Consider the following 17,075-nt stretch of genomic DNA (forward strand, 5'->3'; position numbering starts at 1 on the left):
TGTCTCTGTCTACTATTTACTAATTATGTAAAGCTGCTTTGTGACAACAACAGTTGTAAAAAGCGCTATACAAATAAATTTGGCTTGACTTGACTTGCTATGGCCATTCTAGATTATGGAACCCTGGGCTTTCTAGTGTTGAATTAAATGAAACAGTTAGTAATGTTTTTCGTGCTTGTACACCAGTAATTGAAGTTCTAATTATGTTTTTCTTATTATTATTTGTATTATTATTCATTATTGTTATAAACGATACTATTGTGGTATGATAATTGACTGGCAGTTCCTTTCCAGCGCAATCCACCCCATCCCATCTTCCCTGCAAATTCTTCCAGTAGAACAGGATAAAATCATACATGCAGAAATTACTGCTCTTTTTTATTAAATAACACACAATCTACATACATAGTGTGTAGTATCACAATAAACACATTACAAACAGTCAACATGCACATTAATAGCTGTGTGTTTCATACAACTACAGCAACATTCCTCTTCACTTGAATCCAGAGGATTGATTACTTTTGGCCATCAGGCCATGGTTTGGATATTGACTGCACAGAGGTGGGCCAATGCAGTGTTAGGAGTCTTGCCCAAGGACTCTTGGTATTGGTGTAGCGCTAGTCTCCCACATGGTGTAATAGCTCATGGCAGCTAGTGGTTTTATCTGTTGCGCCACACCAACCACCTTGTACTGAAGAAATAGCTAAACAGTTCGCCACTGATTCTGTGGCGCTCTGGCTGGCTCCTTCTTAACAGGCCTGGACCTAAAAAACAAGACAGACACAAAAATGCTGTTTAAATGTAATCAAAGCCTTTGCTATTGTCGGATCTAATCACCTCAAAACTATAAACCCATCTTCAAAATAAAATAAAAGATCCAGGTAAGTTCATGGTCAATAATCCAAATTTTACAGATATAACCTTTTTCAATCTGAGGCCTGTTGTAATGTCTCCCTCTGCTGGCCTCATTGGGGAGCCCATGCACAAGGGCTTGGCTCCGCCTCTCACCTGAGGCTTGTCTCTAGGCACACAGGTGCAGTGAATCACTGAACTAAATAAGACTCCACTTCAGCACCTTTGTTTGGTCTGCTGATGTAGAGTCTTCATGACTTTACTATTGCATTGCTTTTTGGCTTACTTGGTTTTGAGGCTGTGCTTGTTTTTGCTACTAGAGTATGGGTGTAAACTTTGATGTCAATGTCCTGATGTTGAGTTTTGCCTTAGCCCTCAAAAAGAACCTTTGTGCATGCAGCCTTTTTAGAGGTGAGTGCTTTAGCTATCTGGTCCACTTTTCTGAGTTGTTCCAGTCTAAGGAAAGCAAAGTAGGTTTTGTATTTCCACTTTTATCCCAAGATAATTGAGGGGTGGGGCTGCTCCAGTGCCGGCGGCCCCACCTGCCCTTGCTCCTGGCTCATTTCCAGATGCTCTGGACTGGATCTTCCTGGGGAGCCCCATCCTCATATGGGACTCCTGCCAGGTTTGGTTAGGCCTCAGAGTCCTGGGCCCCCCAGAGTTTTTTTTCCTGCTGTGGTGTGTTCAGTGGCACACATTTTATGCAGGGCCAGGTGTAAGATTTGTTAGTACTTAACATTCCATTATCTAGTCATTTTTCCAAAAGGCCAATAGGATAGGATTCTTTATCCTCAGGTAACCTGTATGGATTAGTCACATAATCAAGTTGGTTCAGTGTGCTTGAGTTTACTTCAAAACTTGAGCCTGTGGACTTTTGCTTCTGACAAAATCATAAAGAGCATTTGTGACTAAATTCTACATATGTAATTTTTTTTATTTTACCTTGGATGAGATTTGATATCCTGTTGCCATAAAACTGTTTACTGAATTATTCAATGAGTATCCTGAACACAATAGTTTTTTCTTGTGTCCATTTTAATGTGGTGTTCTGAAATTATTTGTAGAATGAGAAGTATATAAAATTCTAATATGTCTCATGTTATACACTGTTATTTTCTACAGTGAGTGCAGAATTATTAGGCAAGTTGTATTTGAGAGGATTCTTTTTATTATTGAACAACTATGTTCTCAATCAACCCAAAAGACTCAAATATCAAAGCTTAATATTTTTGGAAGTTGGAGTGTTTTTTTTTTTTTTTATCTTAGGAGGATATCTGTTTGTGCAGGTAACTATTACTGTGCAGAATTATTAGGCAATTAAAAAAAAAAAAATATATATATATACACATACACCCATCTCACTTGTTTATTTTCACCAGGTAAACCAATATAACAATTTAGAAATAAACATTTCTGACATTGAAAAACAAAAACAAAAACAAATCAGTGACCAATATAGCCACCTTTCTTTACGATGACACTCAAAAGCCTTCCATCCATAGATTCTGTCAGTTGCTTGATCTGTTTACGATCAACATTGCGTGCAGCAGACACCACATCCTCCCAGACACTGTTCAGAGAGGTGTACCGTTTTCCCTCCCTGTAGATCTCACATTTTATGAGGGACCACAGGTTCTCTATGGGGTTCAGATCAGGTGAACAAGGGGGCCATGTCATCATTTTTTCTTCTTTTAGACCCTTACTGGCCAGCCACGCTCTATATATCAGCCAAACCTGACAATAAATTTAGACTACAGAAAATGGAGGACTGTGTAAAGGATATAAAACTCTGGATGTCACATAACTTCCTTCTCCTCAACAGGGACAAAACCAAAGTTCTCCTTTTAGGTCCAAAAGACTCTAGAAATAAACTCAGACTTAGTGTTAGACTTGGCCGATGCTTCCATCATTCCTGGTTTAGCAGCTAAAAATCTTGGCGTCACATTCGACTCAGATTTATCATTTGAGCAACATATAGCTAATATTAGTAGAACAGTCTTTATGCAGCTTAGGAACATCTCCAAACTAAGAAACTCCTTATCACTACAAGACGCAGAAAAGCTAGTACATGCTTTTATTACCTCAAGGCTAGATTATTGTAACGCACTACTGTCAGGTTGTTCTAGCAGGAACCTCAATAAACTTCAGCTGGTGCAAAATGCTGCAGCCAGGGTCCTTACTAAAACTAGAAAATTTGACTATCAGTCCAGTTCTATCAGCACTTCATTGGCTCCCAGTTAAATTCCGTATCGAATACAAAATTATTCTATTAACATATAAGGCCCTACATGGCCTCGCTCCTGAGTACCTGCAGGATCTTATTGTATATTACGAACCATCAAGACTACTTAGATCTCAGGGTGCTGGCCTCTTACTCGTTCCCAAAATTCAGAAAACCTCAGCAGGGGGAAGAGCCTTTTCTTGTAAAGCCCCCCAACTCTGGAATAACCTTCCAGATAATGTTCGGGACTCAGACACAGTCTCAATCTTTAAATCTAAGCTGAAAACTTACATGTTTAGTTTAGCTTTTGGTAATTAATGTTTCTTAGATAAGGGCTGCAGGTCCAGGGGTTCGCGGACCCAGGGAATTGTAGTACACTGAGATGCTGGAGCTGTCGTCTCGCTGCTTACATGCGATCACTCAGGTTTGTTGACGGTGGAGCAGATAGATGCTGGTGTTCTCAGGGTGCGCCCGTGTCCGTGTTACCTTCTGGCTCACTCCTTTTAATTATGCTGTGATAATCAGACCTGCCGGAGTCGTCAGACATACCCTGATGCTGATGCTCAACATTCTCTGCCCTCCATAAAATTCCTCTTAGAACTAACTTTTCTCTTTTTACCTTCTTCGAGTAAATGGCCACCCAGCCCGACCTGCTGGAAGATTGCCCGCTGAGGTCCCCTCTACCTGCGTCTAACCAGCTGCCACCTACCAGTCCCCCCAACCCGCCACCACCCATGGCTCACCCGCCTGCCGCTGATGCCTGTTTGGTGGCTGTGCTGAAACCTAGATGGACTCGTGGCTGTCTGACACTATTAATATCACCACTATTAACTTTCTGTTGTATCTGCTTTGGTAATTTTTATCATTAATGTTTAAATAGTCTGGCCAGAGGAGGATGGGTCCCTCTTGTGAGTCTTGGTTCCTCCCAAGGTTTCTTTCTCCAGCTCTGAGGGAGTTTTTCCTTGCCACTGTCACTGTTGGCTTGCTCACGGGGGTCTTTGATCCTTCATGTTATTTCTTCTTTCTTCTCTGTCTCTTGTCCTTTATTAAGTACTAATTATGTAAAGCTGCTTTGTGACGACAACAGTTGTAAAAAGCGCTATACAAATAAATTTGACTTGACTTGACTTGACTCCACAGCGCTGTAAAAGACTCATTTCCAGTTATCGCAAACGCTTGATTGCAGTTGTTGCTGCTAAGGGTAGCCCAACCAGTTATTAGGTTTAGGGGGCAATCACTTTTTCACACAGGACCACGTAAATTTGGATTTTTCCCCCCTTAATAGCCTTAATTTTTAAACTGCATTTTGTGTTTACTTGTGTTATCTTTGTGTAATATTTAAATTTGTTTGATGATCTGAAACATAAAAAATAAGATATCAGGAAGGGGCAAACACTTTTTCACACCACTAAAGGTATTGGTTGCTATGGTGTTACTGTGCTAATATGTTAGTTGCGATGGTGTTCCCAGGCTGTTGGTTGTTGGAATCTGAAACATTTGACTTAATGTTGGAATGCAAATATATTTGGCTGGAAAAATATATATGCTAATTTTATGAATACTGTACAAATACTTGCAATTATCCAAAAGCTTTATACAAGCCTGAATCACACTATCAGATCAAACAATCTGGAGTTGGAATGGTGTTGATATCTCAAGAACTGTGGGTTTTGCAGCAAAGATCTGGTAGAAAAATAAGAATAATAACTAGAAATATATATTTTCTGAAGGAAACACAAAATGGTTGCACAGCTAATGTGAATTCCACTTCCAGGTAGTTGCTTAGCTGTGGCTACATGGTTCTAGGTCGTTTTAATAGTGTTGTAGCAGAGGACCCCGGATCACATTCATTTCAGATTGTTTGTAAACCAGACATTCTGGCCCCAACCTGCCAACATAGACACTTTTTTTTTATGGAAGAGCACTGGGATATTTTATCCACAATTTCAAAGATTGCCAAGATGTCGCTATGGTATAGGGGATGGTTGATAAGGTGTTGCCATGGTATGTGTTGGTTGTTAAGGAGTTTCTAAGTGGTTACTATGCTAATGGGTTGGTTGCTAAGTTGTTGTTCAAACATGTTTGGTGAATAGAGCTCTGTCCACAAAATATTGGGAAAAATGTGGGTTCTAAGAATTTCCCCCAAAAGTTCATCCAGTACGTCTGGCTAATAGATCTGTGTCCACAAACTTCTGGCAAAAATGTGTGGTGCCAAAACGTTTGACCAAGAGCTCCTCCAAGCACAGACAGTACTCGGGAACAATGCAGAGAATGGGTTCCACATGCATTCTCCTAGCTGGTTTGTAAGAGATTTGCCCATTGTGACACGATTTCTAAACATTCCATTCATATGGGCGAAAAATGTACGACATACTGGTTTATAAAGTATAAATAATGAAACTAGTTCATTTGGTGTATGATGATTATTTATTATAAAAACTTGTAACCAGTAGAGAAGTTTGAATGTTGGTCTGTTGCTACACGGACACATCTTTAGCTTTTTTGGAATATGCCTGTGCCAACAGGGAAGAAGTAACCAGGTTGTTCAGTATATTCAGGTGTACAGCTGACCTCATTCTTTGGGCACATAATGTTGCTGAACCTTGACCTGATCAACTGCAGCAACCCCAGATCAAAGCACTGCCCCACAGGCTTGTATGGTAGAAACTAGGCATGATGGGTGCAGAGTCCAATCTTTATCCTCCCTACCAAATTTAAGCTGTTTCTGCTGGTGGTTTTCTTAAGGCTACACAGCTGTTTAGTCCCTTGAGTCCTAAGCATTTAAGTGATTGCCATATCAACCATATTCCTTCCTCAAAGATGAAGTTTCCCCACTGTCCTTCCACTTTTTTATGTCCAATTATGCATTGGACAGTTCCTGATTTTAGAAGTTTCATCAATCTCCTTAGATGTTTTTATTGCCTGGTGCATGCCAATAATATATTCCTTCTGAAACAGATTAACATCTCTTCCACGACCACAAGATGTGTCTTTAGAAATGGTTGTTTAACAAATGAGAAGCTACTCACTGCATCAGTTAGTGTTCAATAACTTGTTGCCAGCTGAAACATAATTGTCCATGAAGTATTTATGAAATGGGAGGCACTTACCAATTTGCTTAGTTAAATTCAGGTGGTGAACTTATTGGCCAGACCGTGTATTTGGCTAATTGTGTGATGAGGTGTGTTGCTGTGTAAGAGTTTAGAAAAAGTATCTGTAAACGCTTGTTAGCAGTTGTAAAAAAAAAAATTGTCCAACTGTGTAATTTAGGTGTTGCTGTGTTAAGAGCTTGGAAAAATCTTAAGTAATGGTAAACACTTCTTTGACTTAAAAACTGATACTTTGCCAAAAACCATCTTATTTAAATATACCTCTTCTAAAATAAAATGTAAAGGACTGCAAACAAATAATGTGCTTAAATGCCTAAAACCTCTGCATTATACTTACTGACTTCATTTAATTAGGAGAGAAAATATTGGGGGGGGGGGGATCTTACCCTTGCAGTTAGTTAGTTATTTCTTTATTACACAACACAATTTTGTGCATAGCTTGTGTTTTTCTGAGCAAAGATAATTCTTCAATGGCAAAATGCACTGCACGTTCACATTTAGGGCATCATTAAATACAGAGCTGATGCAACAATAGTGTTTAATCACGTCCAGTAAAGTGCCTTTTCAGAAGCTGTTAAGGAGTCCATTATTAATCATCCAGCTGGCATAGCATGGCCACCCCTCTCTTGATCCAGTGTTGTGGATGCTTGTTGGTGGGCAACATAATGGAGATGACAAAGTTAGTGGAGTGACCTGTGGTGGACAGAGTACCCTTACGCTCACTGGTCTTATAGAGGGGACACACATAGATGTTCTGGGGTGGCTTCACAGTCCGCTTATCCGCTAGGAGGTAAATAACGAATGGCATGAGGGACATGACAGAAAATGTACAGAATGCTTTGTACTGTAATGGCCTGTTGTTCACTTACTTGGCTTTATCCAAATGATGGGGACTGAATTGAAGAGGATTTTGGGGAACTGTTCAGCTAAGTGGCCACTGCATGAGGAAAATTCATTTCGATATTGTATGTAAAACAAGTAAAGAATTAAGTTAAGAATACACTGGTGGTGCAACTTGTTCTGTCACATGAACAAACCTTTTCTTATCCCATCGCGCTCCATCCAGAAAAAGGCCATGGATGTAGACTCCATCCTCAGGAGAAGTTGCTGAGGTGTCAAAAGGCAGAACCTGGGTAATAAAATGAGACCATCAATATTAATAACCTAGTCATGTAACCCCTGAACCACAATTGCCACAATATTGTTATACATATTTCTATTTTAGAAAAAAAATACCTCATAGTCAAAGTCAAGAACGTCAATGGGAATGGAGTATTTCCTGGCATAGTTCTGCATAGCTCCTGTCAGGAAAGCTTGGGTAAAGAAGAACCCAGGCAGCCAGAACACATGGGGCTTTGTGGTGTCATACCAGTCCTAAAAGAATATAATAAAAAAAACACACTCGTCAGATGCAGCCGGCATTAACATGTAATTTATTAATGCAATCGCAAGGCAAATCCACCTTATGAATATACTTAGAAAACATTGCTAATCAGTAGTTGATAACAAATGGCGCTATTTTGGGGTCTAACCTGGAAAAATTTGAGCCTGGCGAGGAAGTCTGTGACGTAGCTGCCCAGGGGCTTGAGGCTGGGGTAGGAGCGCTTGGACCACTTCTCTGGCACTTTTCCCACTAGCAGACTCCCTGCTATAGCCTCCAGTTCTATGTCCATTACCACCAGCCCCTTGATAGCCTTCACCAGATTCTGCAGGTTCACCTGGATGGTGTTACACAAACTGTGGAGGGACAGATGTACATATTATACATGTTATATACACAATATATACAAAACAAAATACACACATGCAAATATATAAATACTCTACCAAAAATAAAGTTTTAGATACAGACTTGGCATATTATTTGGGGTTATTATATTTGGGGTGAGATAATTCGATTCGATAATTCAGAGGGTTACAATGCGATTCTAAAACAATTATCCAATTTTCCAAAAATTAACAATGATCCATGAGAGGCCAGGTTTAGCATGTGAGCATAACAGTTTACATTGGAATTTACAAAGTTCAGCAGCAACAATGTTGGATGCGTTATCAGTAACTAAATCTTTATGAATTATCTGCCATTTACTTGTTTCGGAGCACAATATGTTGCCACTCAAAGATGACAAAAATGCACAGTTACAGTGACATAAGAATCTTTGGCAATGAATGTCTGCACAGCTTGTTACAGCTATTCAACCTGTTTTCTTCAGTGATTCTATGACTCTGGTTTTTGTTTCATTGTAGAGTGTGTGCACTTTGTCAGTAAAATATCCTCAAGATGGGATGTTGTGTTTTGACTCCAAAGTGTGAAACATAGTGAAAAAGCTCTGGTTCCCAACAACTGAATATGGAGGCAAATCCCTGGCAATAAAAGTTGCTTATTTTACATAAAATATTTGTATTTAATTGGCATTCTATTTTTTTACAGTCTCTTTTGTAAATTCTTGTAAATTTAAATTATATTATACATTTATAAAAGCAATAAAAAAAGGAAAGTATCCAAGGGGGTGAATCCTTTTTATATGTGCTGTATTATATATGATATATGTATATGTATATTATATATGTATAAACATACTAAGAATTGGCAATAAATTATATAAATATACTGCAAAGGTTGATAAAAATATATATATTACTATACAACATTAACACACATGCATCCAGTGGCACTATCTGTAGAATCTGAATCTGATCTTTGGACTCACGTATTATATCGTTCCATCTCCTGCACAAGTACTGTGTTCATGCTCTCTTCATACTGCACTGGGAATTTTTTGAGGGCAGAATCGGGGTTAAAGTTTTCTGGGAGCTACATAGATCAAATGAGTAGACTGTGAGAAATCATGAAATACTGAAAATATAAAAGTGGATTTAAAAAAGTGCTAAATAAATTAGCAAAAAAAATTTGATCACTGAATATGCATGGTATGGTTTACTTTAGATAGAATGTCACTGGCAATGTCAATCAGTGTGTTGTCCCCTCCAGAACTAGCTCCTCCCTTTGAGGCTCCCCCCTGAGTCAGAATCAGGGATTCAAACAGGAGTTTGGTCTGCTGCAGGTCTTTAGATATGTCCACATTCTCATGCATACCAAACACTTCTGGATGTTGGGTAGCAGGAAGGTTCTGCATGGTAAATACAAACAAATTATTTTCAGTTCACCAATTCCCATCTCATGTGATTTACCACAAACACCATGACGTATGTATGTATGATATTTATGTATGTTTCTGTTGAGCATGCCTCCTTATCCTCTCTTACCCTGATAAATTCCACATAGTCTTCATAAATGGACTTTGGAGGTGCATAGTATTTCCCGCTGGGGGAGAATGTATACCGAGAGTTCTCGATAATGTCTTTATTGTAGAAGTCAGCCAAGATGGTCAGGAGAAGGCGGCGGTCCCAGTCATCTGTCACTCGGCCGCCGTAGTTACACTCACCTGTCAGATAAGTGATGGCTTCAAACGGTACCTCATCATACCCATTTACAAACAGCTGTGACAAGAAAAACAGAAAGACTCTACTGAGGATGAATTATTCCATGGCTAATACAGGTTTTATTTCCAAAATCTGTAAAAATACTATGATTTTAATCACCGGTGTCACAGTGTTTATATATGTGTGTACAGTGTATAAAAAAAGTAGTTAGTCAGCCACGGATTGTGCAAGTTCTCTGAAACTATGAGAGACAAAATGGAAAAAAATCCAGGAAATCACATTGTCCTCCACTAATTACCTGTATTAATGGCACCTGTTTGACCTCATTATCTGTATAAAAGACACCTGTCCACAGCCTCAAATAGTCAGACTCAAAACTTTTTAAAACAATGGCCAAGACCAAACCATGGCCAAGACCAAAGAGCTGTTGAAGGACACCAGGAGTAAAATTGTAGACCTGCACCAGGCTAGGAAGAGTGAATCCACAATAGGCAAGCAGGTTGGTGTGAAAAAAATCAAATGTGGGAGCAATTGTAGGAACATGGAAGACATACAAGACCATTGATAATCTCCCTCGATCTGGGGCCCCATGCAAGATCTCATCCCGTGGGAAGCATGGGTGTGGAAACATCATGCTTTTGGGCTGTTTTTCTGTAAAGGGGACAGGGCGACTGATCTGTTTTTTGGGAAGAATGAACGGGGCCATGTATCGTGAGATTTTAAGCCAAAACCACTTTCCATCAGTGAGAGCAAGACAGAACGTGGCTGGGTCTTTCAGCATGACAATGATCCCAAACACACTGCTCGGGCAACTTAGGAATGGCTCTGTAAAAAGCATTTCAAGGTCCTGGAGTGGCCTAGCCAGTCTCCAGACCTCAACCCCATAGAAAATGTGTGGAGAGAATATAAGTCTGTGTTTCCCAGCGACAGACCAAAACATTCCTCCATGCAGATCTCCTCTAGAGCAGTGGCTCTAGAGGAGATCTGTATGGAGGAATGGGCCAAAAAACTAGCTACAGTGTGTGCAAACCTGGTGAAGACTTACAGGAAACATTTGACCTCATTGTCATTGCCAACAAAGGTTATGTTACAAAGTACTGAGTGGAACTTTTTTTTATTGATCAAATACTTGTTTTTCACCATCATTTACAAATTAATTCTTTAAAAATCCTACAATGTGATTTCCTGGATTTTTTACATTTTCATATTAATTTTGTCTCTCATAGTTGAAGTGTACCTATAATGAAAATTACAGACCTCTCTCATCTTTCTAAGTAGAAGAACTTGCACAATCAGTGGCTGTACTGATTACTACAGTGGGGCAAATACTTTTTTGTCCCACTGTATGTGTTCCAAAATGGCATGAAAAATAATTTCAATGGCATTAACAGTGTATGTATATTATTATTTTTCATCCACATTAAGATAACAATTATTTTGTTTAGTTAAGTTTTTACATCATGTCAGAACTTTCACCTGCAACTGCCTAATACTAATTCGTAAATCAGATTCATTGAATCCATATGCAATGTTCCAGCCCAGTGGTCCAAACTTCTTTCTCTCCTGCACAAGGGCATGGAAGAAGCAAAGGCCATACAGGAGCTTTTCCCAAACCTATAAGGACATCAGATCACCACATCAGGAGGAGAAAACGAAAATAAAATATTTGTAATTAACTGGAAAGCATTCCTTACTCACCAGCTCTTTGTTTAAGCATGCTGAGAAGAATTTAGGTTCAGAAACAGGGTCAGAGAGGTAGGCCTGCAGCAAGTTCAGCCTAAGGCCTGTGGGCGGCTCATTTGTCATCTTTACCCCGTTCTGCAGGATGGTCACTGGAAACTGACATTGTAAATAGATTACATTATGAATTACATGCTGATATAATACAGAATGACAGATATGAAACAAGATAAAAGTCATATAAGTAATAACTGATGTGAAAATGCTCTGAATTTACTTTATTAATATGTACATTGTTTCTACATGATGTACGTTGCTCTTACAGTTCTCTGAGAGACATTACTGAGAGACATTACTGAGAGACATCACTGAGAGACATCACTGAGGTATCAGTGGTCTTCCAAAGCCAAAGCTTTATTGTGACGCACCAAAATACTTACACTCACGAGAAACAAAAGAAAATTAAATTACTAACAGATAGTAACTCATAGTAGACCTTATATGTTATACACCTTATTATGTATGCATTATGTGCCCATTTAAATCAAGTAAATAAAATGCTTTTTTGTCTGTGCACATATGTACCTTGGGGGACGGGTAGCTGGTGAGCCAAAGACGAAAGTCTGGGTGGCATGTTTCTGGGCTGAAATCCTCACACATCTTTTCCAAAGTGGACATCCAGGACACAGCCAAATGGCAGTTCTGCAGACACACCCATGTGCCCTCCTTCATTGCTGAGTGGATCATCTTCACAGCTATAGGACCCTGGCCTTGACCCAGAGAGATAGACTTGAACTTGGCACCACCCATGTTCTTGTCGTTGGCAAACTTTAGCAAACCTGTGAGTCCCAAAATAGAGTTGTGTATGATTGGATCCGCGTTTGGGACAAAATTGAGGAATCATGCTATAGGACAGTACTTACTGGCCATAGGGTCTGCTCCAGAAGAGAGCACAAAGACCAGTGGGATTGTGGATGTGGAATCATTGTAACTCTTACTCAGATCAAATGGCGGTGGTTCAACAAACTTTTTGCCCAGTTTGTCAGCCACATAATTAGTAATGGCTGGTTCAATCTTTTAAATAAGAGAATAAGAGAAAGTCAACAGAACAACTGAGGGTGATTGTGATCTGAGTGACTATGATGGTGACGTTTGCAAAAATGAATGACAACTCACCTTGTCTGGTCTAAGGCATCGGTAAATGATCATTTTTTGAAAGTCGCTGAGTTTTTCACACCAGGGTTTTGGCAGTGGAGTGTTATAAGGCTCCTGACTGTCATAAATAGGCAGGAAGCTCTCAGGGGTCTTGGTGAAACTCTGCCTATATTCATACAAGAAAACAATCGATAAATAGCTGAAGGATTAATTTTTATATGTTGCAAAAACAGAACACAATACACTTGTGTTACAGACAAGTGTACTGAAATTCTATCATTTGAATATGCAAGCCAAAGCCAAATTACAACAATTCTACCAATTAACTAATAAGCGTGCTTAAACTAAAATGCAGACTAATGACTTGATACCAAACTTATATACAGTAATTTTATTATTATGACCAGCACCTCTGGGCCCCTTTGACCACTCAAAGTCACTCACAGTCCACTTTTAGTCAAAACCACATACATTTTGTACTTTAAAGAAAGTTATCAAGATTGTGCAGGAATCAATATAAAAGAATCTGTACTGGTATTTCTATCTAAAATGTGTGTAGTGACTAAAGCAATTTATACTGTCAAAAAGACAAATACCTGAGGCCCTGCAGGCCAGGCAGGTCACTGGCTCGACAGATCTCATCCCAGCTCTTGTCTTGTAGCCAGTTTGGGTCAGGATTGGGGACATCATTACGCAGACCCACACCACCCGTGAGCAGGAACATGAACTCTGTGTACTCAATCTCTTTCTTAGCCCTGAGGGGGGAAATGAGACAGTTATACATTGTAGTGTTATAAGTGAACTGCTTCTTTTTATTCAAATTTACCAATATAACAGACACTTTTGTTATTAAATTAGTGTAAAGTTAATTTGAACAGTGTTACCATTACAGATGGAGCTCTGAGTTCAGCAAATTACAGGCTTTTCTGCTACCCAACTCAGACCAGCTGCCCACCCTCCAGCTACTGCTTCCTACCTTGGACTAGTTGCCTACCATTCATGAACAACTACATTGAAGTTTACATGGACTCTAACTGCTGCTGTTACCACCATCATTAACCATCACATCTATTAACTATATAAGTACACCTGAGCATAACAATCAGATTTGTGATGATACATTGATCATCAAATCTTGGATTCTCTCAAAGTTTTTTCTTTCAGAGGGGGTTTTCCTTGCCACTGTCGCCTTTCTTTCTTGCTTGCTTGCTTACCAAAGTATTTGGTGTTTTTGTTGATCTTTTGTCACAGATTTCTGTAAAGCTGCTTTGTGACATCAGTTGTAAAAAGTGCTATACAAATAATTTTGATTTGATTACAGAAGGTAATTCACTCTGTTAACTGCCAGTTAAATCTTGTCAGTAATCAATTCAATGTAATCAAATTCGCTTTATCTCCATAGGTAAAACGAATCCCACTTTATTAGTGAATTAAAATCAGGGAACACTGCTGTAACTACAGCAGACTTACAATAGTAAATTAGAGCAGATGAGGAAGGAGAACAGCAGTTTGTCCTTCTCAAAGAGAGAGCGGCACACATTGCAGTACAGTTTGTAGGTGAAATGATCAATTAGATATTTCAGTCTTCTCTCTAGAATCCTTGACTTGTTACTGAAACATACAATACACTGTGATGAACATGAAGATAGAGGAAAATAAGGCTCATTTTTCACACATTTGACTCTGGAGTCAGGATACCTAAACAAATAAGTATATAAGCCTATATATTTTTACCTGTCTTGTATGGAGTTGATGTAAAGATTGACAAACCAGTTGAGGGAGTACTGGTACATGGGGTCAATATTGGGTAGGTCGGTGATGCTGAAAAACAGGATGGAGGAGTGTTTGGCGATGGCTCTGTAGCCTTCTCTTGATTCCGCTATCTTAATCTCAGTCTTCTCTGCAATCTGAAGATTCACAGATAGGCACAGTCACAATGTTACAGACATTGTATCCATACTGATACCAAGTTTAGTATTACAATGCTCAATACTATAACCTTAGTATTGAAATATATTAAAACAAATGTTCATCATCATTGTCTTTTGTCTTCTAATTGCTGTAATTATTATTATTATTATTATTATTATTATTATTATTATTACCACCACTACAATATCAGTACATCCAAGCATTACAACAGTCTTGCTCAATGTTGATCTTTTGTTTTATTATCAAATATCATTATCATGTATAAGCTGCTTAGCTCATGCCATTTTTTTTTGGAATGGAAAATCTGGTATGAATAATCAAATGATAAGAATAAGAACGGCATGCTTCATACTAAGGCTTAAGATGAGTTAGCTCACTTTGTATGATCTGCATTGCTTTTGCTGTATATTATTAATATCAGATGTCTGTTGCCATCAATAGTATTTATCAATTTGTAATGTTCTGATTTAGAACTACAGGCAGGATATAAGAGACTGCTGTTTCCTCTGCTGTGTCTTCTGGGGGAAAGACATTTATCTTGCTGTTACTGTAATTACTGTAATTTGACAAACAAAAACGGCTAAAGTGTTGTCTGTCATAGCTAGGTAACTACCTAGCTATGACAGACAACACTTTAGCCGTTTTTGTTTTGTGAGTGAAAGTATTACATTGTCAGTACTGTAATTTGACAAACAAAAACGGCTAAAGTGTTTACTTTAACACTTTAGCCGTTTTTGTTTGTCAAATTACAGTACTGACAATGTAATACTTTCACTCATACAACAACTCTTTTCCAGTGTCTGTTAAACTAATCTTTCTGAGCAAAAGACCTGCTGTTTTTTGGAGATCTCATTAGACATTATCTTGGCAGAGTCCAGAATCTGGATAGCACTCTCATCTTCTAAGATATTTCCCTCTGATGATTGCAGAGTCTCCAGAATTTTGTTCTCAATCTCTTTTAGCTGCTTTCTATTGGTAGCAGATTGCAGTATCAGGGCATTCCTCTCTTCTTCCAACTCTGGCCTGTTAACACAGAACACAAATGTCAAGCACATTAACTAATTCAGGAACGCAGAAGGGGAATGGTGTGATAGGACACAAGACAAAATGGTTATCATTAGAGATTCACAAAACACTCTTTTTTAATTTCAAATATTCTCTCTTATTATAGTATCATTTTATAGGAAAGCAATGTGTCTTGATCTAATTTGAATGAAAACCTCTTATTAAAAATTGTGCAATTGCGTATGAACGAATACTGGGACATGACTTGGTCCAGGCTATTGTACTGTATGGAATAATAACATTCATATTCAGGACAACCTATACATATGCAAGGTTAATTAACTTAACATATGGACTACTGCAAAAAAAAAAAAAAAAAACTACATTATAACACTGTCTGATATGATCTTGGATGCTCAAGAGGTTCACACTGGCTTCTGAATTTTTCATTCTATTCTAAATTGTTCAAGCAGTTACATTCTGGTGTGGAGTTGATGAGGAACAGCATGCTTGCATATATATACTCTCTCTCTCTCTCTCTCTCTCTCTCTCACTCTCACTCTCACTCTCTCAGAGAGAGAGACTAAAATGTCAGCCTTGTTCTATTCACCCCCCTGTATGCATACATGCATAACTGAGTTTGTGTGCATTTATCTTTCATCACCTCTCCTTTGCCACCACAATGCCCAGTAGCTGGTCCTCCAGGCCCTCTGGAGTGATCATAAAGTTGAGCAGGGACACTTTAGTGGCCAGCTCAGGCAGATAATGAGGGTTCCTTAGCTTAGTGGTGATATAAAAGCGGAAATCACTCGAGTACTCAATTACACTCTCCCCCAGCCGGATGCAGTCCATACCTCCTACACACAGAGAATAAAAATCTTTCACAATCACTGGCCTCAAATTCCATACAGATTATTACTACACAGTGCTTAAACCCGAGGTCTGGGCCTGTTATGTTACTAGCAAATCAACACATAAATACAGCATATAATGACTAATTTTCCATTCCAAATCACAGTATTTTAATGTATTCAAATATAATTTATTTTGAAAATTGCCTCCTTTTAAAATAAAATGTTATTAGAAATAGTAGCCACTGTCTGATTAACAGTGGCTTACCTTACTACTAATACATATTTTGTAACATCAAAATTTTATATCAAATATTTGTGCACAAAAATAACTAAATAAAAAATAAATAAATAACACATTGATTGAAAATATATTTTCAAAGTTTATAAACTGAACAAAATGTGTTTAATGTGCCTTTTGTCCTCAGAAGCCATTTGTTTCTTAATATTATTGTAGCGTCTTAAGAAAGTGCTTGGCACCCTGCAAGTAAGTGTGTGATTGTAGCTGAGGAGTCTGCTGATGACCTTTTCCAAAGAATTTATAGGACTTCTAACATCTGCCTCTCCTCCGTAATTGCGAGCTCGTGGGCAGAAATCAGCAGGTTTACTTTAAATCAGCCAGACATGAAAACAGCCAGATGGTCCTTCAGGAGCATAAAATTTCGCTCTCCACTTTTCTTGACACATAACAGTATTATGATATGTAAAAACACGGACCGTATGGCAAATTTTAACAGGGTATACCAAATGAACAGTCCTACTGCCCAGTACTAACAAAAAATAAAGAAAAATCAAAGATTCTCCTAAACAAACCTACATTTG

General features: G+C 38.6%; 1 protein-coding gene across 2 annotated transcripts in view; it reads right to left on the reverse strand.

Annotated features, from left to right (window-relative positions):
* Positions 1-376: 376 nt before the first annotated feature.
* The window catches only part of dnah12 (dynein, axonemal, heavy chain 12), a 48,341-nt gene continuing 31,642 nt past the window's right edge, over positions 377-17,075 (reverse strand). The window contains exons 56-73 of one of the 2 annotated variants that reach the window (XM_072669365.1): positions 16,067-16,259; positions 15,228-15,420; positions 14,200-14,372; positions 13,936-14,076; positions 13,062-13,220; positions 12,487-12,631; positions 12,234-12,384; positions 11,896-12,149; positions 11,329-11,469; positions 11,107-11,244; positions 9,454-9,687; positions 9,129-9,317; positions 8,898-9,001; positions 7,719-7,923; positions 7,423-7,560; positions 7,224-7,315; positions 7,056-7,123; positions 6,708-6,969 (exon numbers count right to left, since the gene is read on the reverse strand). In XM_072669365.1, coding sequence (XP_072525466.1) covers positions 6,776-6,969; positions 7,056-7,123; positions 7,224-7,315; positions 7,423-7,560; positions 7,719-7,923; positions 8,898-9,001; positions 9,129-9,317; positions 9,454-9,687; positions 11,107-11,244; positions 11,329-11,469; positions 11,896-12,149; positions 12,234-12,384; positions 12,487-12,631; positions 13,062-13,220; positions 13,936-14,076; positions 14,200-14,372; positions 15,228-15,420; positions 16,067-16,259 — 2,912 coding nt within the window. In that variant the 3' untranslated portion in view covers positions 6,708-6,775. Of the gene's footprint in view, positions 768-6,707; positions 6,970-7,055; positions 7,124-7,223; positions 7,316-7,422; positions 7,561-7,718; positions 7,924-8,897; positions 9,002-9,128; positions 9,318-9,453; positions 9,688-11,106; positions 11,245-11,328; positions 11,470-11,895; positions 12,150-12,233; positions 12,385-12,486; positions 12,632-13,061; positions 13,221-13,935; positions 14,077-14,199; positions 14,373-15,227; positions 15,421-16,066; positions 16,260-17,075 lie in introns of those variants that run through there. The other variant, XM_072669367.1, reaches the window with a different exon arrangement.

This window comes from Salminus brasiliensis, chromosome 23, assembly GCF_030463535.1.
Source record: "Salminus brasiliensis chromosome 23, fSalBra1.hap2, whole genome shotgun sequence".
Classification (NCBI taxonomy): Eukaryota; Metazoa; Chordata; class Actinopteri; order Characiformes; family Bryconidae; genus Salminus; species Salminus brasiliensis.